We start from the raw sequence: 27,214 nt of genomic DNA, 5'->3' as shown, positions 1-27,214 counted from the left end.
ATAACCGCTCTTTCTTAATGTCCTGTTTTTGTGTCCTATATATACTTAGCGCTGATTTTTCCTGCATTCTTTCTTTCTACATCTCTTTCTGTCTCTCCTTCACCTCCGCTTTCACACTAATATTTTGCTGAGCCCTCTCCTTTTCCTGTAGGTACTTTGTTCTTAGCTTTCGGGTTCTCTTTGTCCATTTTGTGTTAACACTTTTCATGTATAGATACTTGTACACCTTTTTTGCCCACCTTGTTTCCTTCATTTGCGTTAGACTCTGATCGTATTTCAGTTTGCCAATTGCCTCTCGAACCTTAAATGACTCCTTCATTCGGAGTGTTCTCATGTGCTTCTGTGGCTAGCCTTCCTACACTTCGCTGTCTGATTTCTAGACTTGATTGTACTTCTGATTTCATGCACAGGACTGCATTTCTGAATGTGAGGCCTGGTACCATGATTTCCTTCCATACACCTCTAACCGCCTCATACCTATGATAGTTCCATAGTGCTTTATGCTTCATAATGTCTGAATTCCTTTTCCCTTTATCCCTCACAATCCTTTCATGCTTCTCCAGATATTTTTTCCTTCATTTAGCCATATACCTACATACTTATGTTTTAACATGGCCAATCAATGGTGTCTTGTGTTTCTAGTGGGTCTCTCCTCTCATCATTATAGACCATTATCCCCAACTTCCCTCAACTGAAATGAAGTCTGAACTTGTCACCCCCCTCACCACAGATCTTAATTAGTTCCTGCAACCTACCTCTCTGGTCTGCTAGCAGTACAATGTCGTCCGCATACATCAGTTCGGCCAGCACTTGACTTCCCTTCTGGCCTTCCTGCATATAACTCACGTCAACTTCTACCTTACTCTCTTCCAATCTCTCTTCCATTTGACTCATGTATATCATGAGAAGTAGGGGTGATAGTGGACAGCACTGTCTTAGCCTAATTTTAATTTTAGCTGGTTTTGTAGTTTCTCCCTCCCATGTTACCACAACCTCAGGGGAGTGAGAGGTGGGTTTGTTGCAAGATTTCTAAGATGAGCACAAGCTAAACTCGGAACTTCGTTTGTGTGTGAATCTTCTCTAATGTGATCATGGTTGACTGCGCTGCCGTTATGTTCTGGAGTATCATACCAACTCGCCTAAAAACTTGTCTTAGTGCAGTATTCTTGAAATTGATAATGGAAGTCACATAAGAAACGTGTCTGAGCTCAGGCTTTAACATTGACCTCTGCTTTCGAACCAGCCACTCAAACCTATTGACGCCAATGTCAGCAGTAACAAACTTCTATATAGACTGTTGCACTGCTAAACGTGCACTGTAAAATGATTCTCTGTTAAACTGCTCGCTTATTTGCGCTGGAATTTGACGCAGAGATGGCATACAACAGTCTTGCTTTTTCAATAGTTTGGATGGTGTACTTTCCTGGTGTGATCAGAATTATAATTGTCTGCAGCACTGGTGACCCATAACAAGCAGCATTCGCATAGTGCGTGTTTAGCGTTGCAACAGTCAGTACATGCTGGCAAAGATATGGGTGGTAATAGTTTGGCACCATTTTATTTCAAAAATAATTGCTCCCCCCCCCCCCCCCCAATTTTCTTTAATTTCACTGCCCAAACATACTTTTGCAGAGTTGGTTTGGTTAATTGGGTAACTTTGAAGGTTTAAAATTTTGTTGGGGTTTGTCTCATTTTTCAGTTACTGAACATTACACCATTTACTGAAACTCTTTGTTGCCATATTAGGTTATGGGAGTTTGATTTTAATTTACAGAAAAATATGGCCTGCATAACCTGTATTGCTGCATTGTTTTGGTTTGCTGCATCTATTTCTTGGCTTCAGTACATTCAATTGTCTGGAGACTGCAAAATCATGCAGTCGTGTGTGCAAGTATATTGTAAATTGGCATTTCAGTCCAAAAAGTTGTTAGGAAAGGAGGAAAGGGTACTGAACCCTGGCTGTGTGAGGAATTGCATATTCACACGAATCGATCTGTCATCACTTAGGAAGTGAATGTAGTACTTTATACCATGTGGCGTTTCTTGGCGCTGATGCAATAAATGTAGAGGTGTTTTGGAAATTGAATGATTGTAGTGCACGGTGTTGCATTCCAAACTCCCGAAACATACTTGCATTCAATCAGACTGCTATTCAGTCAAATTTTGTTGTTTGGGTGAGCACCAGTTTAGTATCCAGACATGTGAACTTTATTCTTTTTTCAATAAATTCATGTGGCCTTGTGATGAACACTACGAAAAGAATTGTTCAAATGCTTCCTAGCTTTTAACTATTCGCACTTGCAAGTGTCCTGTAATGTTGGAAGCTTCCTGCTTAGGAGCTGTTGTGGCTAAGTGGCTGTGTCATTTGGCGTCTGAGCACAGGTTAGCAGCTTTTATTTCGGCCATGCAACTGCATTTTGATGAGAGGCTAAGTGCAGAAATGGCAGTCTACTGAAATTTTGGTGTGCAATAAATAACGTCGTGCAGTTGAAATTAATTTGGCCCCTCCACTACTATGTGTAAAAGTGTTATGCGGTCAGAAAGTTATGAATGAGCAAGGGGGGCAGTGGCTCGCCTACTGGGGGGGGGGGGGCACAAATTTTGTACTATACTGTTCCCTGCTACCCGGAAGACATGAACGGGTGGTACCATAAACTTGCTTGCCCCCCCCCCCCCCCCCCTCTTCCTCTCGCACGCACACGCGCGCGCACACACACACTTACTTATGGAGAGACCTATGCATGCCTATGTGAACAAGGGCAGTCAGTTTCCTAGCTTTTAGCCACAAAGGAGTTTAACGCATGCAGATAGTTTCCAAGATTAGCAAGAACTGTGTGGTGCAGTGACAGCAGCTCACAAATCTTTGAAATTCTTTTAACCAAGCAAATGGCACACTATGGGAGCTCAAATGTCAAAATTTTGCCGCATTAGTATTTCCTCTAAACATCTTTGTCTTCCTGCTGATTATAATTCTGCCTGACAAAACGGGAGTCGACGGTACTGTCAGCAGCAAAGGTTAATAGAATGTAGATGTGCAAAAAATTTATTCGGGTGCAGTAACACGAGCCAGTCACCTGAAATGTCTGAAGGTATGAGGGGATGTGTCTGCTCCATTCAACGATACCAGGAGACTGGGCCATGAGGCAGCGCTACAATAAATTTTTCTTTTTGAGAGCATGCATCCAGTAAATTTTTGTTACTTATTGTACTTGCCATTATAGAGCAATAATTTTGAGAATTGAGCTAGGATATCTCATGCTCATGCTGCAAAGGTGCAAGGAATGACTGTGATAAATGTCTTTATATTTAGTGCAATTGTTTTCAGGCTGAATTTCTAGATTTAATGTCATTATGTGCTGTGATGATGGTTAGAGAAGGGGTCATAGGCAAAATACTATTTTTTCTGTGCATCAATACTGCTGCTTTTTTAATTACATGCACGATTTAGAGTGTGGTAAGCTGTGTAGCATTTGTTCAGTGCTGCTTATAACTACCCATTTCTGATGCCGGGCCTAAAAGCCTATCCATAACTTTCATGTCAAAGAGTGCTGTGCTTCTAAGCCAGTTTTACTTCATCCTCCCATGTATCTAATAGGTCCCTACTTCCCCTTCCTTAACAACCCAGTTGCCCAACAGACAGCCTTGAGCCTCCCTTTCTAAATAAACAGCTCCATTCATTCATTCATTCATTCATTCATTCATTCATTCATTCATTCATTCATTCATTCATTCATTCATTCATTCATTCATTCATTTTGAAGGCACTTCATTCATTTATTCATTTTGAAGACACTTCCGCTGCCTTAAAAATGCCACAACCTTGCAGCGTCAGCTGTTGTTATTAATGAGGTGCTCACTCACTTGTTCAGCAACTGTAGGGAAAGAATGTTTTCCATATTGAGTTTAGTGAGTCTGTAGTTACTGTAAGCTGGACTAGAAGGCAGGATTACGATTCCATATTGTGCTGTTCAAAAGTTGCAGGCTACACTCCTGCATCGTGCATGTGGATGTATAACTTGTCATCTTGAATTTTTATTTTTCTCAAAATGCAAATTTGTTCTTTTTATATTTGTAAACATGGATAAAGTTAATCGGGGGAAATATCTCTTGAAACTGTACTCATTTATTGCTTATCAAGGTATACACTGAACAAGGGCCATCGATATACGCTGATTATTTTTATCTTGTGGCCTGTTATCCAGTATCCATGTTTGAGGAAAGTCAGTTTTCATGTATGAAAATTGGTTTTTGAGTAAAGGAAATGGCGCAGTTTGTCGTGATAATTGCCTGTGATGTTATTACACTATTTTAGTCCATTTCATAGCCAATAGGTAGACCTACATAAATGCCTAAGCATTGTGATGTTACATTAGCTTGTTTGCAAGTTATCACTTTTGGCGTGAGAGGCAAATTTAGCACTTCCAAAAGTAAGACATGTTTAAAAATTACACAACACTTTTTTGGATTTTTTACCCACTGATGACATTAACATGGTATGCCTAGCGATTCAAGTTAGTGAAAGGAATCTCATTCCATCAAATAAACATTTTACCTTCAAGAGTGGCAACAGAAATCGAAGTGTGCTTCCATCGTTAGAATACCAGCTCCTAAACAAAAAAAAAATGCCACTCTTTCTGAAAACAAAGCTCTTGTGTAAGGTAGAAAAGAGCAAGAACTAAACTGCAGGTATCGCTGCCACAGGCCAGTCTCACAAGTACAAGCGTGATGAAATAGGAAGGCTACGTGTTTGAGTGATATTGAAGTATACAGGTTTTGTTTTGAAACCACTAGTGCACTTTTAACACACGAGGAAGACTGAAAAAAGAGAACCCGAATTTTTGTAAGTCAAATAAAACCTTCAGTTGGCGGCCAGCTGAGTTTCGGTATGTTTCGGGGTGCTTCGCGGCTATCTGTTCTGCGTGCCCGCATGGTTCCGTTATGCGCCTCGATTTACAAGTTCAGAGCAGCAGAGGACCTCCAAGTGCTCCTCAGACGAAGTTTGTGCAATGGCAGGCAACTATGACAAGGAAACAGACCTGCGTATAGCCAGTTTTCAACGCACTTCGATGTTAGCAAACGCACCGCTCGGCGTGTTCGCATCGTCAACGTACCAAGACGCTGGGCTGCATAACCAGCCCTACAAGGACTATTTTTACAGAATTTAAATATGCCCGCACGTACCAGTCGCTACACATCAGTCGTGACGGTGACGTGGCGGTGACAGCGACGCTGCCGACTCCTCGGCACTAGGACTTACTTGGCAGACCAGCCGCCTCAGCCCGCACAAGCATTGCACACCATGTGGGGTTGATGTCGCAGAATGCAGGTCGCAGTCCTTTGCCAGAACTTCGTTGTCGGAATCGGGATAGGGATCCATCTTACGTTGGTGCAAACGTAAACGAAGCGACAACGGCTGATAGAGGCCTTCCACGTCCGGCTGGCAGTAGTTTTCATTTCGGCTGCTGCTACGTGGGAGCGCAATGCTCGCTTCCAGAAATCACGGAGTCCTTGTTTCCGCATCCACCGCTTTACGAAGATGATTTTAGTTTCGATATAGTGCCTAGAATATATTGGCCAGTATATTCTAGGCACTACAGTTTCGATGCATGGGCGCCGCCATCTTACTTTGCTGGTGGTGCCCCTTATGAGCCAAGCCCCAGCACCGGCGCCATCTTGGGCTGTGCGTACAGAGATGATGCAGCGGCTACTGCGCGGGCTTGTGAACGCTGTCCGGCAGCGTGGTGTTTTGTGGTGTTTCTGAACTGAGAATACGGCTTGTTTTGTCTAAGTGAGGCAAAAAATCACATAATCCGAGTAAAAGATCATCAGTGCTGCATACCGTAAGCAGTTGTAAGCAGCAGTAGTGGCTACAGAGACGCCGAAGGGCTGCGTTCCACTTACTAGCCAGATGACTGTTTTTTCTCTTGTGGAGCCCATGTTTCGATTTATGAACTGTAACTGTAACTGCAACTGCAACTGCAACTATGCACAGAAGTGCACAGTGAAGGAACCGCATGCGTAGCTACAGATCGCGCGATGCAGGTGTACTACGGCTTTCCGCACTACACCTGCATCGCGCACTGATCATCGTGCTATGCAGCCTCTTTCATATATGTATCTCCCGATGGTGCCTGTCCTGACTTAAATGTGAGCTGCCTTCATATCGCATGAAAGAATTTGAAGTCAAGCACGTCAAATGACATGTTGTTTATGAGGTTTGCCACCCTGCCCCGGTGGACATAAAATCATACGTCGTGCCTTTTACCTGCATATTTGCCTCGTCCACCTTCAGGCATTGAATATGCGCTGAAGAGAATTTTTACATCTCGTCCTGATCGAAGTCCGCAATCGCGCTGAGTGGTAGCCGCAGGAACTCTCCCATTGAACGGACGTTGGGGAAAAACAAACATTGGGATTGAACACCGAAGTCAGGTTACGAACATTTGAGGGTACTGTGGGAACGATCACCAGTGCTAAGAGTCTAGAAAGTTACTGCTATTTTCACCTCAAGATCCTCTTTCTTTAATTCCTTTTTTCGAGATCGCTCATCATACACACATCCGCTGGAAGTCGTCAAATTGCATGGTGGATAACGTCAAGGAGTGGCCAGAAATTTGCAATGCCCATATTGTGACAATATAGATATCGCAGCGTGCAAACTGAGTTCATATTTACCTGCTGTGGTGACTCAGTGGTTAAGGCGCCCGTCTACCGGGCCTGAGTACCCGGATTCGAACCCGACCGCGGCGGCCACGTTTCGATGGAGGCGGAACACAAAAGGCGCCTGTGTGCTGTGCAATGTCAGTGCACGTTAAGATCCCCAGAAGGGTCGAAATTATTCCGGGGACCTCCACTACGGCACCTCTTTCTCCCTTTCTTCTTTCACCCCCGCCTTCCTCCCTTCCCTTACGGCATGGTTCAGGTATCCACTGAGATATGTGAGACAGATACTGCACCATTTCCTTTCCTCAAAAACCAATTTACCAATTTTAATTTGTGTTTGCGCACCTGCCCACAATGCGCAAAGTCTTGGTGCGGCACTGCGATCATACCACTGTGAAATGTAAAAAAAATACCAGGTGAAATGTAAAACAAAATGGGGGTGAATTTACCAACGCTGTTACGACATGGTCTCAATAATTTTGCGGTAACGGAAAAGCCTTTTCAATAATGAGCGACATGATAAAAGTAGAGATATCACTTGCCTTGTGCTAAAACTCATGAGGTTCAGTATCGGTACCAGACTTTCTTCTGTGCGCTGATCGTCCCTGAAATGGGTCGTACACATCTGAGAGTTCATAACTGATATGAAAACGTTCCTGTTTACGCAAGATGTCTATTGGCGATTGAATTCCTGGTCAGTGGGAAAGTTGTGTAGCAGAAACATGTTGCAACCGCATTGGGCTGTCTTTGTTTGCTTCCCGCACGCACTTTCGGCAATCCACTTCTGGTTACTTTGGTTATTTGTGCAGTCCACAATCATGCCGTGCTGTCCCGACGACCTTGCAACCAGGAACGGCATAGATAAAGGGATACAAATCTTTAAAACGGGCACGGGCCTCTACACGGGCCTCTAGAATTTCTCCTCCAAAGAAATTCAACCGCCGCGGCAGGCTCCTTGAATAGTGTACGAGTGGAGCGAGGGAAACAGTCATGTAACTAGGAATGTTATATTAATTTATTATAATTATTATTAATGTTTACTAATTTATTATTAACATTATTGATTTATAGGAACACTAATGGCCGTTTTGTCATCGGAGAGTCCCAAGTTTGTATCGTAGTGGCGGGAAAAATTTTTTCAATTTGGAATTGAAATCTTAGCAATAAATGCACCTTTCAGAAGTACTTGTATTTGGGCGTGTTGGTTCATAACTTTTCAGGAGGACACAGGGGCGCAATAAAAGACATGGACATAGAAGTAAACAGGGACGAGCGCTTACTATGAACGTAATATCAACGTTACTATCAACGTTGATAGTAAGCGCTCATCCCTGTCTACTTCTATGTCCGTGTCTTTTATCGCGCCCCTGTGTCCTCCTGAAAAAATGCACCTTTCGCTGCCAGACAGGCGGCAACAAAGCCACAAAATGCTGAACTATCATAGCATTGTCCTCAGTGCTCCTTTAAGGCATTTATCAGCCTTGGGAGGTGCTATAGTGGAGGGCTCTGGATTAATTTCAACCATCTAGGGTTCATTAATGTATACTGACGTCGCGCAGCATATGGGTGGCTTATGTTTCGCCTCCACCGTAATGCGTCTGTTATGGCTCGGGTTTGATCTCGTAACCTTGGGATCAGCAGCCGAACGCTCTAGTTACCGAGTCACCACAGTGGGTGCAACAAAAATATACCACCTGAGCCAGCACAGAAGTGGAAGAACTGCTTGTGGTTCGTGTGAAAACACTAGTAATGTAGAAGACCATGCTGACTTGTCAGTTGGGCCTCTGTAGACTATGTGGCATATGTGTGGGGCGCACTGTTGCTCGCTTTCTAATTAAAAAGGCTATGGCAAATGTGAAGACATGGTCTTTTTCTTGTGTCCCTGAAACTTTTTTGGATGAGCAAGGAGAGAAGTAATACCATACTTTGTCAACTACTTTTAAAGAATTGTGCTGTTCCAGAATAGAAGGTAGCATTTTTCTCATTTGCATGGATGAAGCATACCGTAAATACATGGTTACTACTCTGCTGAAAGTGTTGTACCTGTAAATATTGTGCATCACCTGTCTTGTTCGTACAGTTCACTTCGTTTGTAAGCTGCTCATAATACGCCATTGTGAGCAAGCTTTTAGCTACAGCCAAGGCATAGTTTCTGAAGGCGCCTTCTTGCATTTGAGCATGCAAGGACATGATTCTGTTCTGTCATGGGCACAGCACCACCTAGCAGCAAAAAAGAGGTATCTCATTTTTATGAGAACAGATAATAAAACTTTAAAATACTGACCGCCTCACCGGTCCTGTAGCATAGTGGATACACACTGTGTTCTCAGAAGCACAAGATGGCAGTTGAAATCTCTTGCTTTTAATAACTTTTGCTTTTTTATACTCAGAATAAAATGGATGCAAATTATTTATGCTCTTCCCAAGTTCAGTCATTAAGGGTATCTGAGCTATAATTGCTGTTTAGAGAGCTATGAGATGAGTTGTGAAGTGCAGCCTGAAGCTGTGGTGCTGCTCCTTTGAGAGAATGGAATATACCATTCGAGGAGCAGTTGCCAGCTTTTCCTTCCTTGTTGTTAGAGCCCATTGTTACATATTGGGGGGGGCACATTCGTGACGATCTGGTCTCTAATGACAGAAGTGAGCTTTAAGGTAATGTGATCCGTATTCTGCTACCGGGATCTGCTTACTTAGGGACCTATCCATGCTTATGTAATGGCAGGAATGCACCACTAGGGGCCAACTGCGCATGCACATGTAGCTTCCTGCTGAAGTGGATCACCCTATGCTGTCAAAGTTGCCAAGCTTTTTCTGGTGACTTTTTCAAGCTTGTGCCTTCCTTTGTGCCGTGCGTCTACATATGTGATATTGGAGATTTCTGTTGGTCAGAGTCTTTCAGACATCACGATTCATTCTTTCAGGACCAGGAGACAAATGGTTTCAGTGGTCTACTTCTCTGTCTGAAAAGGGCTAATACACCCAATGCTAGCACAATACTTGTAACAACTAGACCCAGTCGGCGCTACCCAGAGAGATGGTGGGCACTTTGACATAGGTGAATACCTCCATTAGCTCATGGTACAAAGAATGGCACATCGGAAGATAAAGGGTTTGTGTTGCTAAATGTTTGTCACGTCTTTTTCTTGGTGACTACAAAACATTACGACGAATTATAAGTTTTTTTGAAACTGTGCTTTTCAGAAAAGTGTTTAACAGTGCAACTTTGTTGTTGACAGTGTGCATGTTGGATCTAGTTGGCAACTATGTTACCATTGAGAACGCTATATTAAAAACATGAAGTTGTGGGAATTTGTGCTCACACTAATTTCCATGCAAGTTTTGGTTCGTATGACCCACATTGCTAAAGTATGTGAAAAAAAAAAACACGAAAGTGGGGTAAAAATTCCAACACAGCCCTTGTGTCAAGGTATTGTGCCATCTGTTGTCTATAGGTGCCAGGCCTATTTGTTTGGCTTAGGAATTGGTTTCTGGTTGGCGAGTCAGAATTGCATGCCCAGAATTGCACCATATTGACTTTTTTTTTTTTTTTTTTCCAGCCAAACCTGCACGGAAACTGACCTTTATGTACCTTGCAAATGATGTGATTCAGAACAGCAAAAAGAAAGGGCCTGAATTCACCAGGGAGTTTGCGACAGTATTGGCAAAAGCCTTTGCCCACATATCAGTGTACGTCTGGTTTTTGTACTTTGTGGCTGGGTGTGGTTCGGTTCTTGCTACTGATTGTGAGAACCTGGTGGAGCATGTACTCATGCTCAAGGGGGCGCTGACAACTTCGCCCAATTTTTGTTCTGAGTAGAAATGGTTGCTTGACTCTTTGTGGCTATGTTGATGTTAGTTTGGCAGCAAAACACACACTTATTGCCGAGAAAATTGGATTTGAAGACTTAACACTTTTCTTTTACTGCCACTTGAATCAAACTTGTGATGTCAGTAATTAAAGGGACTCTTTGACTGCCATTTGGAAGTGAAGGGTAGTGTGGCCGACCTGTGGAGATGTGCAACCAAAAAAACTTATTGGTGTCATTGGAGTTTGCTTGGGAAAATGGCCTGTGGCAATGATACCTGTATTTCATTTCAAGCCTTTTCTAGGTTATAAAAATTCTGTTTTCAGTAAAAGTAGCCTCCTTGTCATCAGAATGTGGTAATCTATCGATACAGGCCAACTGCAGTCTGTCCTCAGTGTCTCTTTAAGCACCCCAATGGTTTTTGTAGCAGCCGGAAGAGCTTGACAGCATGGAAGGAGAAACAGTGCTGCGCTGTCTTGCCCTTTCTTCATCCTTCGCCATGTGTGCTGTTGTAGCTACACCAAGAAAAATGAACGAGCTCAGTTCCAGCTTAAGGGTTGTCAGTCGCATATATAAAAAATTCCATTTTGTAGTTCTAATTTGTGTTATTGGCATTGTTTATAATTTATTGCATATTATTAATGCATTATTTACATTACATAACACTGTTTACCCCCCCCCCCCCCCCTTTTTTTTTCCACAGTCTCAGCCAGAATAATATGGAGCACACTTTGGCATTATAACTAGCATCACATGTCAGATAGACGAGATAGGACAGTTTCTTCTCATTATGCGCGAGTGCACCAGTGCCCAGCATGTGTATTAAGTGCTGCCAAGTTTTCGCTAGGTAAGGCATGATAGCAGTTTTACCACCAAAGCGGGCTCATTATTATGGCTGCGACATTATATTGCCATGTAATAAAAGCGTCAAGGTGCTTTTAATTGTAGTTTAAAATATTGATATAAAATGTATTTAGTAGTAACTACAGGCTTTGTACCTTATTTGTATGTAGCAGATTTCTTGTAAATTAGAGCAGAAGTTGCTGAGGAAGTGCATTTTGGTTGTTGCTAACAATTCCTCTTAGCATAAGTTTTCATGTTTCAGCTACTTAGTGCATAATTTAATGTCCTTGTGAGGTCAGTCTCTAATTTTTAAATTATTTTTGACCCCGCAGGGGGGCATCTGCTTCATGCAGATGTTGGTGAGTTGCAACACCACGGGTTCCTGAGTATCCGCAGGGGCATCCCCACTAGGGGATGATGGTGAGCAGTGCGTCACCACGGACCCGAGCACCCGCGCTTAGCCGTAGCCGTGCGTCTGGGGAAAAGGGCCGATGCTGAGCGTTTGGGCCTTTAAGGCCCCTTGGCGGAGGCAACACACCACTTTGGCTCCAGCTTCCTGTAGACGGCACCTCTGGCCTTACCCAACCGAGGGAAATCGGCAGTCACCTTTTCCAGTCCTCCCCTTGGTCTTTCACTTTCCTATCTCTTTCTTACAACTCTCCTGTCTCCGTCTCCCATCCTGGTTTTTCCTTTTTTCCTGGTGGGTAGGGTTAACCTTGGGTGGCCAACTACCCTGAGTTGCGTCATATTTGGTTATAGTTTCGGTGTACAGCCGATGTAGGCAGGACTTGTGTGCAAGTTCCTGCCTTGTTCCCTTGTTGAGCTACATGGTGGGCGGCTGGGACTATGACCTAATAACACATACATTTCATGATTCCCCTCCTTTCGAAATATGATCGCTCTCTGAGAATAGTGCGGAATGATGCAACAGATTTTTTCCCGAAAAAGAAACCAACATTCTCAAAGTTCCACGTAATCAACAGTGAAATCGAAAAAAAAAAAAAAAACAAGCCAGAATAATATCACCATTAAGTGTGCCAAAATGCTTGACAGATACCTTGTGCCCTGGCTACAAGGTATCAAAAATGGCCAGCGGCGGCTTACTGTTTGAACTGTACAACAGCATCCAGTGCTCGAAACTCTCAAACATTATGTCTAGATCTGTCTCCCTGACTCCTCACCGATCTCTTAACACAGTTAGAGGCGTTATCTCTAAAACTGACTTTTTCCATCTAACAGAAGCCGAAATGCTTCAAGGGCTGACCGACCAAAATGTAATTGACGTTCACCAAATCAAAATATGCAAAGATAACAAAGAAATAGATTCTATACCCATGGTCCTCACATTTAACACCCGCACCTTGCCTGAAACTATCGAAGTTGGATACCTGAAAGTTAACGTCAGACACTACATACTCAATCACGCCCCAAGGTTTAAATTGTCAGAGGTTTGGGCATGGCTCACAGAGCTGCTGTGGTCGCAAAACTTGCGTGAAACGCACTTCGAAGGACCACCATTCTTTGTAATGTGACGCAGCCCTACGCTGTGCAAACTGCGAAGGAGACCATGCTGCATACTCTAGGCCATGTCCGTCCTGGAAGAAGGAAAAGAAACTAACTACGATAAAGACCAAGGAGAACATTTCATTTAGATAAGCAAGGAAGCGATTTGTGCTTACCAGCACATTCTTCTTTACAGAAAAACCCACCTTCGCTGATGTGGTGCACAGGGGCAGTGCACCACACGGCACTCTACCACACGGCACTCTGGCACCTGCCGAGGCCACTTTCACCTAGCCTATGGCAGGGCCATCCACGCCCCAGGCAGGGGCAGCGAAGGCTGCTCTGCAATCTCCAAAACAGGGAGTCCACGGGTCGGCATCCCGCAGGACTTACCCCCGTCGGGGGAGGCCTGAAACCCTCACACCCGCAGCTTCTCCGCTGACCGCGGAGAAGCTCACCTCCATCACCTCTTGTGAGGTGATGGATGTAACTACCAATCTGCCTGCTTTGCAGCAGCGGGAGAGCTCTCTTGAGCGAAAAAGAGACAGAGCCCTAATAACGGGCCCGAAACCAAAGTAAATCTTTCATTTCCACCCAAAACATACAAATCACCCAAAACATACAAACATGACTTTTTTAATACAGTGGAGCTGTAGAGGACTGCTGGGGAATTAGTGACATAACACATATTCTAGGGTCAATGTTGCCTGTAGCTTTGTCTTCAGGAAATGAATCTTGGTTCACATGTAAATATCCTGAAACATTGTAAAACTTTTAGACGCGATCGCGAAATACTCTCGGGTCTCGGGAGGCATCCAAATTGTCGTACAAAGTGGCGTTTCTGCTCAAGAAATCAAACTCAAAACAAAACTTGAGGCGGTTGCGGTCAGCATCGTCAGCTATAAAACAGTAACAATCTGTTCTGTATATCTTCCTCCACATTTTATGTTAGCAACTGATCGATGAACTTCCAGAGCCATAGCTAGTAGTTGGGGATTTTAACGTTCACTCCCCTTTTTTGGGGAAGTGAACGCTGTGACTCTAGGGGCCAAGTAATCAAAAAATAAAAATTTTTATCCTCACAAATAGTATGAATTTTAAATACAGAAAAGGCCACATACTGCTCCTCAACCTCAGGGAAAATGAGCTGTTTAGATTTGTCTTTTAGTTCATCTCTTTTTAACAATTTTAAATGGGATGCCATGGACAACCCATATGACGGTGATCACCTTCCGGTACTAATCAGTGTAACATCTGCACCACAAATCATCCCAACAAAACTGCGACATTGGAAGCTTCCTTTGGCAGACTGGCAACTTTTTAGAACAGAAGCCACTTTAGAAAAAATAGCTTTAGATAATCTTAACATTGATGAGATAAATAAAAAGTTCACAAATTGTATTCTAGCTGCCGCACACTTAGCTATTCCTCAGCCATCTGAAGTGGTGCGACAAAATCACAGTGTGGTGGACAGAAGACTGCAAGGAAGCAAAAAACAACAAAACAATGTTTGGCGTATATTTTTAAGGTACCCGACTCAAGAAAATCTCATAAATTTTAAAATAGCCAGATTACAGCTCGGTACCTTCGTTGTAGTACCGAGAAAGCATCATGGCAGAGTTACATCTCATCTATAAACAGCCAGGTCACATAAAAAAAAATGTAAAATGTGGGAGCAGGTTCAAAAATTAAATGGCAGTTTCTCACCATTCACATGTCCTCTTTTAACAACACCTGGTACAAAAACATGTATAAGGGAACAGGCAGACTTATTAGGGGAGCATTTCGCTGCAGTTTAGAGTTCCTCACACTACACGCAGACTTTCTTAAAATACAAAAGCATTGCTGAGAAACAAAGGCTTCCTACTAGCGGCAGCACAAATGAACAATAAAATAGTCCCTTCACACTCCCAGAAATAAATAGTGCTGTCTGCCAGAAAACTAACTGCTCCGTGGTCTGATGAAAAACACTATTCGATGCTGGCCCATCTTTCCCAGCCTGCTCTAGAGGCACTTCTGAAATTTTTTAACAAAATATTTATACTAGGGAGAATACCTGATGATTGGAAGAAGGCTATTATTGTACCATTTCTTAAACTCTGAAAGCCACCAACCTCCCTTAGCAGTTAGACTGATAAGTGTCCTGAACATAAGATTGGCTTTTGTCCTTGAATCACATGAACTCCTTCACATCCATCAGGGTGGTTTTAAAAGAATTGGCAGGGGCTTAGCTTTGGTTAAGCCTGGTAGGTTGCGAAAGCAGGGGTTTTATACCGCATATGCAGCGCCTCTAGTGGGAAGAGTGTGGCGCGCTGTGCCAAGTGGCCGCCGTTACCCGACAACGTCATAACGTCATTAGCACCTCTAGCGGGAGGAGCGCGGCTTGCCGTTACCCGATGAGCCGAGTTGGTAGCCCGTCTCTCGCTCCTGGTATGACGTCACACTATAACGTCACTAGTGCCTCTAGCAGGAGGAGCACGGCGCGCCGTTGCCCGACGAGCCGAGTTGGTAACCCGTCTCTCGATCCTGGCACGACGTCACAGCGTGACGTCACTAGGCATGGTATGAAGTCAGGGGTCATTATAAAGGTCAAACGTGCCAAGTGGCCGCCACTACGTGAAAGGCCGTTCTTGGGAGTAGTATTGCTTTCGCAATAAAAGCATGCTCAACAACTAACCACCTAGTTCGCCTTGAAAATACTGTGTGTGAATCTTTTATACATAAACAAGACTGCCTAGCTGTCGTTTTTGACCTAGAGAAGGCATATGACACAACGTGGAGGTTTGGGTTTTTTCGTCATCTTGCAGAACTTGGCATCCGCGGTAGGATGTTAAAGTGCCTAAATGATTTCCTGTCAAACCACTCATTTCAAGTACGCCTGGGATCAACCCTTTCCAAGAACTTCGTTCAAGAGAACGGAATTCCTCTGGGGTGTATTTTAAGCACAACACTCTTTGTTGCAAAAATGACTTCCATAAGCAAAATAATCCTGAAGTCCATTATGTATTCAGTATATGTCGCTGGTCTTCAAATAGCCTGCACATCCTCCAACGTAGCAACATGTGAGAGTCAAATACAGTTGACAATAAACAAACTAGAGACATGAGCAGACAAAAATGGATTCCAGTTCTCCACTCAGAAAACAGTAGGTGTTCTGCTCTTACTAAAACAAAGCCTACAATCCGAACCCACCTTACATCTAACCAAAACCGAACTACCTATAAAAAATGAAATAAAATTTCTAGGCATTACTTTTGACAAAGAACTAACATTCCTACCTCACATTAATGCTCTGAAAAAGAAAGCCTCCCGATCCTTGAACATACTTAAAGTACTCTCCCGAAAACACTGGGGTTCCGATAGGACACGCCTTTACAAATTTATCGCTCTGTAGAACACTCTACCTTAGATTATGGATGTATAGTTTATGGGTCAGCAAGATGATCATATCTAAACTGACTGGATCCAGTCCATAACTTAGGTTTGCATCTTTCCACTGGTGCGTACAGAACGTCGCCCATAAACGTCTTAATGTAGAAACTAACGAACTGTTACTTACAGACAGAAGATTGATGCTCACATGTTTATACATTCTAAGAATCCGTTCACTGCAGAAGCATATATGTTACCCCATCGCTACCAAGTGCCCATCTAGAACATTCTTTAACAACAAACTACAACAAACCACCAGGCCACTGCTCTTGCGATTGAAGAGATGTGCCAGGATCTTGGCATACTAAACACATTACCTGGTATTGCGCAGAGACGAGATCCACTGCCTCTATGGTACAATATTCCTGCAATCTGCGATTTCACTCTTACACAGGTCCGTAAAAAACAAACTCCACAACAGCATATAATACAAGAATTTCTTGCACTCGAGGAAAAGTACAGTACTTTCACAGCTTTTTATACAGATGGTTGAAAAGCAGATGTTTATTGTATAGACAGACGATTGCACACTGCTTTTCAAGAGACAAATAGTTCGCTATGTAAAAAAACAAAATGGCATGAGAAATTCTTGAAGCCTCGAAGGTAGTGAAATATGGCTCGGATAAATGTGTTAGTGAAGCTTCAGATTATTTATTTGATAAGAAGCTGAAATTTCTTGATTGGACGAGGTGATCATGATGGTGTGTTTGACAGTCATGAGTGTTTTTTACGCATGCTAATTACTGTAGAGATGATAGTGAGGCAGCATTGTTTCAGTAAACTGTAGTTGAAAGTCTTTGTGCTTGTTCTGTTTACCTCCTCTGTCTGTTGTCTCCTGTGCGGTTTTAATGTTCTAAATTATTCTATGCCGACTGGCCCCCCCATCGCATGCTCCTTTGAACTTTGTAGTGGCCTGTAACAGGCGAACCATATTTGGCATGCTGAACTGATGTTCTCCTTCCAGAAGGTGTTTGTATTTCTGGCCTTGGGTTTTGTGCTTGAAAAGGTACTTAAAGAATGATGTTAATCCTTTGAGACAGTATGTGGATGTCTCATTTTTTGCCGAATTGTGTGTTAGAAGCCACACCCTTTCTTTTTGTTTGTGGATGCCAGTAGGAACAATGTATGATGGGAAATTTATTATTGCGAAAGCAATACTGCTCACAGTTTGAGCCCTTCAGCGTAGCGCGGCGGTGGACACGTTTGACCTTTAGCGTCACCTTAGACATGACGTCATACTAGCTGTGAAAAACCAGGGCCCCAGCTCGGCTCGTCAGTGTAGAGCGGCGGTAGACACGGCGAGCAGTGAGCCTCTTGCTTCTCCCACTAGAGGCGCTGTGGTAGGAGTGACGTCACACCATCTGTGGAAGAAAAGGGCCCCGGCTCGGCTTGCTTTCACAATTTCCGGGCTTAACCAAGCTAAGCCTCTGCCCATTTTTGATTTAGTTGTCTAATTTCTCTTAAAATGTAGAATCCGTAACAAATGGCATTCTGCTGGTGCCATAACTCACTTGCTTCTCTGTCCTGTCAAGCTGGCTGGCACTTCAATTGTGGTTCTGGCAGCAATGTGCCCGCACACTTTTGTTGGATATGTCACGGTACTGACATCTGCTGAAAGCAATATTACCTTCTTTGCACAAATATATGAGTTTTGTAACGCGATAGCATTGAAAGCCTCGTCAGGAAAGAAAATGTGGTGTTAGTCATATAGTTCTTCCCTTGGCCGAAGGGAAGTGACGTCACCTGGCCGGAAGTGCTGTCGCTTCCGGTAAATGCATCAACAGCTTCTCATGCTATTTGTGGACAGATGAGGTAATGGGTGCCCTTGGGAATTTGTTTGTAATCATCTGCTTCAGAAAGCACCTCGCCTTATCTCATTGTATTTGGAACCAAACTACAAATATAGTGCTAATTTTATTTTATTTTTTTTCTAGATACCGACGGCTAGCTCACCCACTAGGCTAGCTTCTTAATGATCTTGGTACGTCGAGGCGAAGAACACGGCTGCTGCCGCATGAAGGGCTGCATGCGTTAGCACGTGGGAGGCTTCCTGCAGAATATTGCAGATTCTTCGTTCTCAATTCACGGAATTGAAAATTTTCTACCGCAGAAAATTAGGAGCCTTGATCATCAGTAATTAGAGTTCATATTAGGTAATCTTGAAGCAAAAAATATTCATGCATACATAGAAGGCTTTTTAGCAATACTGCCATGATTTTGTATTCAGAAAATGTAGAAGTCTTTTGGAAGTTCATTCCTGCACGTTTAAGGGACTTTATATATACCAAGGCATATTGCTATAAGAACAGAGCTGGCTGCTGTAGGATGAAACAGTGAGAAATGTGCTTAAAGACATTTTCTGTTGTGACTATCCTCTTATAAGGGGTATCAAATGGGTGTTTTTATACTTTTATTGCATGTTTCACTAGTCTGTACTTTGTGTGTATCCCACAAGAGTACAGAGATAGAATGTCTCTGAACTTCCTCTGCATTACAGGAGGGATACAGACCAAAAAACGCATGCTGGCTTGCGTAGAATCCTCAGTGTATGGAAAGAGCGAAGCGTTTTTGACAGCCACCAGATATCGGACTTCGGCCAGTATCTGTCGGATAAGGTGGCTGAAACAGATGCAGTGAAAGACACAGGTCAGAACTCTGGTGTGTTACTTTCTCCTTGTTTTTGTGCCATATTTTTGTTCTGGCTTGTCTATTGTTATTGAGGGGTATACTGTGTACTGTACTCAAACTGTTTTTTAAATCTAGCCCATTATCCTGTGCTCTAAACAGCAAGCACTGCTGTCTTGTGTTCAAATTTGGGTGCAGAACAAGTCCTCCTTACTTCAATCACATGCGGAAAGCAGTGAAGAAGAGAATGCATTGCATGCTTTCCTTTGCCAAAAAGTTTATGCACGGTGCTCAGCAAATCAGATTTAGAGCTCGCACGAATGTTCAGTGTCTTCAAGCATCCCAGGAAACCAAAAACCTCTCGGAGACGTCTAGCTAGACGTCTTTGAGAGGTTTTTGGTTTGCTGGGATATGATATTTGTTGTATCTGAATTCAAAGGCAAGGTTGAAGGTGATGCCAAGCTTGGCAGCAGTATAGTAGTGTTTCATATATTTATGAACAATATTGCATGTACAGTACCTGCTTTGCTAACTTAAACTTTGCAGGCCCATCTTGAACAAAGAAAAAAAATGGCAAAGCAAAGGGACAGTAGATGACTGCTAGATCACTGACACACTATTCAGCTTTTTGAAATTTGTCATTAGGCTTTCAGATGCGCACATGATATTTGCTGCGAAATTGTTGTTTTCAAATGCGATTGAAATCATCATTGGTTTCTCTTTCTGCTTCTGCATCGTGTCGTAAAGGTACTTTATGGTTTTTCAGCATGAAAGTCTTCTAGCAGTCATTGTCCAGCCGAGGAAGCTTGAAAGTTCGCAGCAATCTGCCTGAGAGTGCATGAAACACTATGGAAAGCTATGTACAGCCTTTTTCAAAAATATACAATCTAGGGTGTTTGCTTCTGAGCTGTGAGGGCTCTTGTAGAGCTCGTGAAAGTTGTAGGCTGTCGAGAAAAAGCAAGTGCTCCTCTCACTTTCAAGAGATTTTTGAGCACTGCCGATGAAAAATGAGCCGCGTGAACGGCACAGAAGCAAATAAGGTAGGCTGCATATCTTTGACAAAAGTTTCCAGGCCACTGGGTTTCTGTTGGGCCATGTGACAGGATCTAGTTGCGCACCCATGCTATTAAGAAAGCTCTGAAGAAATGAGGAAGCTCTCACCCTCTCTAGTTTTTGGGCACTGGGGTTGCATTACACTTTGTGCACTACGTATAGAGGCACTACTGAGAGCAGCCTAGGGGTTGCTTTTGCCTCCATCAGTTGCTGCTAGGATGGCCAACATTTGTCTCTGCGCTGTTTTTTTTTTTTTTTTTTTGCTTCTGCTAATTACTTCTGCTGTGACAGTAGTAGAAAATATGCGCTGTTGTATAAAAACACATTCATGACTTTGCAGTCGTCTGGGAGAACAGAGTCCATATACAGAATGGATGCACCCTACAGACAAGTGTACAAAAGCCGGCTGTGAAGTGGAACGTGGCTCTACCGGGCCATTTCACTAACTGGTCAATCTCTTCAATGGCCAATTTTGTTGTCGTTTTCTTTTAACCTGACCATGGCATTGGTAGCACCTTTTATGTGCACATAATGCCGCGCCTCAACCCAACACGAAATCTTGGGTCGATCAGAACAACATTGTTCTGGGACAACTTTCTTAACTATTGTTTCATCTGATAACTAGCTCTGCAGAAAAGTCACTGTTATAGCGGGACAATCTTTAGGGCCAAGCAACCCTGAGCTACCATGTGTCACGTGTTGGCGGCTTTCCCGCCAGTCTGTACCCTGCTACCAGCAATAAAGGACGTAACATATAATTGGCGACGAGGTAAAAATGGCAACTGCGCTGGGCACGATTGGGGAATTCGTTCCAACAGAGGCGCCGTCTTGGCCCTTGTATTTGGAGCGCCTCGAATTTTTCTTTCAAGCAAACGACATCGACGGTAACGAGAAGAAGCGAGCAACGCTCTGCAGCGTTTGCGGCCCAGCAACGTATGCCATCGTTCGCTCCCTTTGTTCTCCGGATGCGCCGTCGGCCGTGGCCTACGATGAGATCGTCAGGCGTCTCTCAAACCACTTCTCGCCGCGACCGTCGGTGACAGTACAGCGTTTCAAGTTTGGCACACGTCAACAGCAGCCCGGTGAGTCAATTGCCGACTACATCGCAGAATTGCGACGTCTCTCGGAACACTGCGATTTCGGTGCGTCGCTCGATGACATGTTGCGCGACCGGCTAGTGTGCGGGGTGCGAAGCGAGACCCTTCAGCGTCGGTTGCTGGCGGAGCCGGAGCTTACGTTTGCTACAGCTCGGGAGAAAGCCATTGCAATGGAATCTGCGCAGCGACAGACCGAGCAAATTCGCGGCAGTGCCGCATCGTGTGAAGTTGGCAGCGTGAGCGGGCAGCGTTTCGACCCGTGTGTTGCGAAGGTCTCTGCGCCAGTGACAGCCAAGGAGGGTACCCATAAGCAGGCTGGTTCGCCTGGAAGCACAAGCGTATGTTTCCGCTGCAAGGGTGCGCATTCGCCAAGCAGTTGCCCATTCATGAATATGCAGTGCCACTTCTGCAAGCAACGAGGGCACATAGTGAGAGCATGCAGGAGGAAGGCGGCAGCTCGCGCTTCGGCTGAACCCAACTCTCAGAACAAAAAACGGGCCAGTGGAGGCCGTCACAAGAATGCTGCGTCGGACGTTTACGACGTGTTCGTGCTGTCTGGTGAAGAGCCAGCCGTGAGAGTGGAAGTGCGCGTCAACGGAAGTCCCCTAGAGATGGAGGTGGACTCTGGTGCAGTGTGTTCAGTCATCAACGACCGGACTATGCAGAAGCTGCGAATATCGAAAAGGGCGTTGCGCCCAAGTACTCTTCATCTCCGAGCTTACAATAACAAGGAACTACGAGTGTTGGGTGAACTGACCGTGAAGGTGGAATTCAAGGGGCAGGAACATCGCCTGCGATTGGTGGTGGTTAAGGGTGCTAGTATCGGACTTCTCGGTCGGGACTGGTTCAAGTCTTTGGGAATAAGTCTGAGTGGTGTTCACAGTGTGTACGAGCCGAGTCGAACTGGCAGTAGGGGAACAACAGCCTTGCTCAAGAAGTATTCTTCAGTCTTTGAGCCTGGACTTGGGACAAGTAAAGGGCCTCCTGTACGCATAGAGGTGAACCCGGCAGCTCCGCCGCGATTTCTGAAGCCACGACAAGTACCGTTTGCATTGAGACCGAAGGTGGACGAAGCACTGGACAAGTTAGTGAGCCAAGGCATTTTCCAGCCTGTGCGGCACTCGAAGTGGGCAACACCTGTCGTTCCAGTTGTCAAAAAAGATGGATCGATAAGGATCTGTGGGGACTACAAGAGCACAGTCAATCGTGTAGTGCAGTGGGAGACGTATCCCCTGCCGACACCGGAGCAGCTGTTTGCCAGGCTGGCAGGTTGCTCGAAGTTTTCAAGGCTAGACCTCGGACAGGCGTATCAACAGAAGACTGTTGATGAAGAAACAGCTGACTTGTTGACGGTTACAACACATCGGGGACTGTTCCGCGTAACCCGTCTTCAATTTGGCGTGGCAGTGGCAGTGGCTATCTTTCAGAGGTACATGGAAGAACTGTTGCATGGAATTGATGGTGTTCTTGTGTTCTTGGATGACATCTTGATCGGTGGAAAGGATGAGGTGCAGCACAATGCTCGTTTACAAGAAGTGCTCAAAAGAATTCATGAAGACGGTCTGCGACTAAAGTTTGACAAATGTCAATTTGGTGTTGAGGAAGTGTGTTACTTGGGATTCCGTGTGAACTCTGCAGGTGTGCAGCCGACAGAAGACAAGGTGCGTGCTATTCACAAGGCCCCAGAGCCGACATGCAAAAAGGAACTTCAAGCCTTTTTAGGAGCTCTGAACTTTTACAACAAGTTTCTTAAAGGAGCAGCTCATGCCTTGGAGCCACTATACCGGCTGTTGGACAAGGGTCGCGAGTGGCGTTGGATGGAAGCTGAGGCAGAAGCATTTCGCCAGGCGAAAGATCTGCTGCAGTCATCACATGTTCTGGTGCACTATGATGTCAACAAACCCCTAGTGCTGGCCTGTGACGCATCCCCGTACGGACTGGGTGCTGTGTTGAGTCATGTGTGCGAAGATGGCAGCGAGAGACCGGTTGCATATGCGTCGAGAACTATGAGTGCGGCAGAACGGAATTATGCCCAGACAGACCGAGAAGCGCTCGCCATCGGCTTTGGCATAAAGAAGTATCATCAGTTTCTATATGGGAGACATTTCAAAATTGTGACAGACCACAAACCCCTCTTAGGACTGTTGCACCATGCCAAGCCCATTCCCCAGGTGCTATCACCACGGATGCTGCGTTGGACCCTCATGTTATCGGCTTATGACTATGAAATTGAGTATCGACCAGCGGAGAAGCTTTCCAATGCTGATGCATTCAGTCGTTTACCACTGAGAGCCAGTAGGGCAGAGGAAGAGGAGCAGCGTCTTGGGGAAGTAGGGATGCTGGAAATGGCGCCGGAAGTAGCATGGAACTCTAGGAAGGTGGCAAGATTCACGTCAAGGGATAAGCTGTTGGCTAGAGTCTGCAATTGGGTGCAGCATGGGTGGCCAGAGGGTAAGCTGCCAGAAGAGTTTGCAGCGTTTGTGAGCCGCAAGCATGAACTGTCGGTGTACCAAGGTTGTTTGCTGTGGGGCAGTCGTGTGGTCATTCCAGAGCCAGCTCGACCGTATGTCATGGACATTCTTCACACAGCTCATCCAGGAATTGTCAAGATGAAGGGGCTTGCCAGAGGAGCCGTGTGGTGGCCAGGAATCGACAGAGATGTTGAGCAGAAGGTGAGAGACTGTGCACGTTGTCAGGAATCCAGGTCTGCGCCAGCAGCTGCAAAGATTCACCCTTGGGAATTCACCAAGCGTCCTTGGACAAGACTACACATCGATTTTGCTGGGCCCTTCCAAGGCAAAGTTTTCCTCATTGTGGTGGACTCTCACTCAAAGTGGTTGGAAGTGTGCCGGATGAATTCCATGTCGACAGCTACAGTTTGTGCGAAGCTTCGTTTCCTTTTTGCTACCCATGGCATTCCAGAAACTGTTGTTTCTGATAATGGCACTGCCTTTTGTTCGGAGGAGTTCAGAGACTTCATGTGCCGGAATCAAATCCGACATGTGACCGTTGCCCCATATCACCCTTCTTCGAATGGTCAAGCAGAACGCATGGTGCGCGAAACCAAGGGAGTACTCAAGCGAATGGTTGGAGGCGATATCGACACACGTCTGGCTAGGTTTTTAATGACCCAGCATATCCTGCCTCATGCTACAACAGGCAAGAGCCCGGCCGAATTGCTAATGGGCAGGAAACTTTCAACTGTGTTAGAGCGTCTGCATCCTGACCTGCAGTCCAGTGTGCAGCAGAAACAAGAGCAGGTGATGCAGCGCCGTAGCCAGGCAGTGCGACTGTTTGATGTGGGGGATCGAGTGTTTGTGCGCAACTATCTCTATGGGCCCAAGTGGTTGCCGGGCATTGTGGATGCTGTCACAGGACCAGTGTCGTACTTGGTCGTCACCAAGGACGGTCGTCGATGGAGACGTCATGTTGACCAACTCAGAAGTCGTTCTGCCAGCTACGCATTGGACAGTTTCGCTTCTGGGATGTGTGAAGAGGAGGAACCGCTGGTTGCTTCCCCGGCAGGGTGTTCCGGGCTTGGCATTCCTTCAAGCCTAGAGGACCCTGGAAGACGGGACCAAGGAGAAAGACTGGAGGAGGCTGCAGCGCCTAGTACCGAATCTGCTTCCTGTGGTGAGGACCGTGAAGCGAGTGCTTCCCTTCAAGTCCAGCGACCACAGCGCCAACGCAGCCGCCCTGCGTATCTGAAGGACTTCGTGACGTAGGGGGGAGGAGTGTTATAGCGGGACAATCTTTAGGGCCAAGCAACCCTGAGCTACCATGTGTCACGTGTTGGCGGCTTTCCCGCCAGTCTGTACCCTGCTACCAGCAATAAAGGACGTAACAGTCACCACTGCATCAACTGCTTTGGTGTACTCGTGTAGATGACTACTGTACATGCTATGCACTGTGTTAGTGACTGAGACGTGATAATATGAGTGCTTGGCCTTCGGTAAATGCAGGTCTTGATAAAGTGTAAATAATCACTAGACAGCTGCAAAGATCTGTTGGAAGCATTCTCAACAAGCATCACACAGTTTCAAATACGTTTACCCTTCTCTTGGAGCACTGTTTCTTTCATTGACCACTGTACCCGGTGTCTATACAGATCATTTTTACCTTTTTGTGCAGATCCATGAAAAGAAGCTTGAAAAGTGCTACAAGTAATATGTAGCGCTGTATTACACAAGCAAACCATAAAGAGCAGTGCGCAGTTATCCACATGCTCACCTACATGTTAGTGGTAGCGATCAGGCAATGACACGGTGGTTACTTTGAATACTGTTTCGCATCATGAAAAGAAAAATTACGATAAAAAGTTATGTATAAGCAAAATGTAATCAAATTATGCATTCCTGGTCATGTTGCTGACTGAGCTGGGAACTAGCCAAATAGTATTTCTGGTGGGCTTTGTAAGTGTTGAACATCCAACTAAACAAATTCATTTTTGGGAATGCTTTGAAGTTTGTGTCTCAGAAAACCTGTTGACATATGTTGCTTACTTAACAACATAAATGCTGAGAAAAACAAATTCACGAGAAGACTGCAGCATAGCAACATAGCAAATGGCCAGTACAGCCAGCTGCTGCTTTGCACGCTGCCGATATGAGCCACAGTGCAGAACCCAGAAGCAGGGTGGCCTAAGAACTTATGAAAGGATTGTCACAGGGCGGTGTGCTCAACGTATACTTTGTACATTTTGCACTTACTTGATAGAACAGTAATTCAGTGCATTCGAAAAACTGAGAAGAAAGAAATGCATTGCTGATTTGGTATTAAACACACAGCTTCTTGGTTCCCAGGTCAGCACACGACAACTCTTGCCAGCGCCTTAAAAGCAGCTACTGAAATTAATGGTCATGCGACACCGTAAAACGGAAATCTGCAAAGACTCTCAGTGACAGTCTAGTTGTGAGTGCATAGCAAGTAGCCATCATAACTACCAACTTGCGGATCAAATTGAGGACAGGGCAGTGGGCCTTCTAGACAGATGTAGAAAGTGAGTACTAGTATCAAAGAGCTATCTTGTATATGTTGAAACTTGAGGTGAAACTTGAGGTGGTGATAAATTTGTCGCCAAATATAGGTGCATAGAGAAATAGTAGTGCCCCTTTCTGATAGTGATCGACATAATGGTAAAGAGATGGCTGGAATGAATGTGGACACACCTGTGCATATGTTATGACAAGCTGCAGTGATGTGAACGGTTAGCTGGCAGTATTCTCGGTCTACGCCTTTATTGTGCCATATAAGTAGTTCTTCAATACAAGAGGCCTTCTCGCTCATTTCCAAGGGAAATACAGTAAAACCTCGTTAATTCGGATCTCACGGGAGTAAAAAAATTGTCCGAATTATCCAAATGCCAAATTATCAAATGAACAACAAAAACAGCACACGAAGAAAGCTTTTATTGATACCTTTTTTTTTGCAAAAGAGTCTGCCCCGACAAAGCAACAATTGCAGCAAACTTCCTCTGCGTATGCGCTAGGCGCGGTTCTGATTGGTGGTACCCAGTCTAAGTACCGGGTGAGTGAAACGCATTTTCGTCTGATCTTTTCATTTCGAATTTTCAGAGCAGAATAACTTTCGTTTGCATGCTCTGATTTCAGTAATTCTTTTTGCATGATAAATTGGTTTAATGATATGAATCGGTACTGAGGAAAACATCGCAATGCCCCTTTAAGCACTATGTTCTTATCTTGTTCTCATCTTCCGAGCGTAATGCAGAAGTAATGGAGTGACGATGAGGCTAGGTCATCTTGAAACCTAATTTCTGTGTGGCAAAGAAAAGGCGAACGATAGCGCAGAAATCCTTACATTCGAAGAGCCACTTGTTATACAGGTTCCGCAGTTTCAGTTTCGAGTTGGTGGTGGGCGGTGACTCTTCTCATCGATGGCAGGTGATGTTTATCGCTTTAGGGTGTCGTTTACTTTCCTGACGTGCTTTTAACTTAACTCCAAAGCACAGCCACGTTTCAGCTGCACAGCCACGTTTCAGCTGCACAGCACAGGAGAAACTACTGGCGAGAAAGACGAATGCTGCAGCATGCATGAGAAGCGCTGTTAGAAGTCAACTGCACCAAATCATCACGAATAAGCATCACGAATAAAAGCCCATTCAGGAATAACTACAGTACGAAACAGCACATGACACACTCCGTCGAAAAAGCAGTACCATAACTTTTGGAGACG

The 27,214-nt window shown here is 44.7% G+C and overlaps 1 protein-coding gene across 5 annotated transcripts in view; it reads left to right on the top strand.

Moving 5' to 3' along the window:
• LOC149351472 (regulation of nuclear pre-mRNA domain-containing protein 1B) overlaps positions 1–27,214 on the top strand; it is a 58,081-nt gene that overhangs the window by 9,480 nt on the left and 21,387 nt on the right. For 3 of the 5 annotated variants that reach the window (XM_089580804.1, XM_089580806.1, XM_089580807.1), the window contains exons 2-3: positions 10,221–10,350; positions 18,745–18,905. In XM_089580804.1, the coding sequence (XP_089436930.1) occupies positions 10,221–10,350; positions 18,745–18,905 (291 nt within the window). Of the gene's footprint in view, positions 1–9,058; positions 9,719–10,220; positions 10,351–18,744; positions 18,906–27,214 lie in introns of those variants that run through there. The other 2 variants (XM_089580808.1, XM_089580805.1) reach the window with 2 other exon arrangements.

Source organism: Amblyomma mixtum, chromosome 3 (assembly GCF_055824585.1).
Source record: "Amblyomma mixtum isolate Tamu chromosome 3, ASM5582458v1, whole genome shotgun sequence".
NCBI classification, from domain to species: domain Eukaryota; kingdom Metazoa; phylum Arthropoda; class Arachnida; order Ixodida; family Ixodidae; genus Amblyomma; species Amblyomma mixtum.
This window is presented reverse-complemented; position numbering and strand designations above follow the sequence as displayed.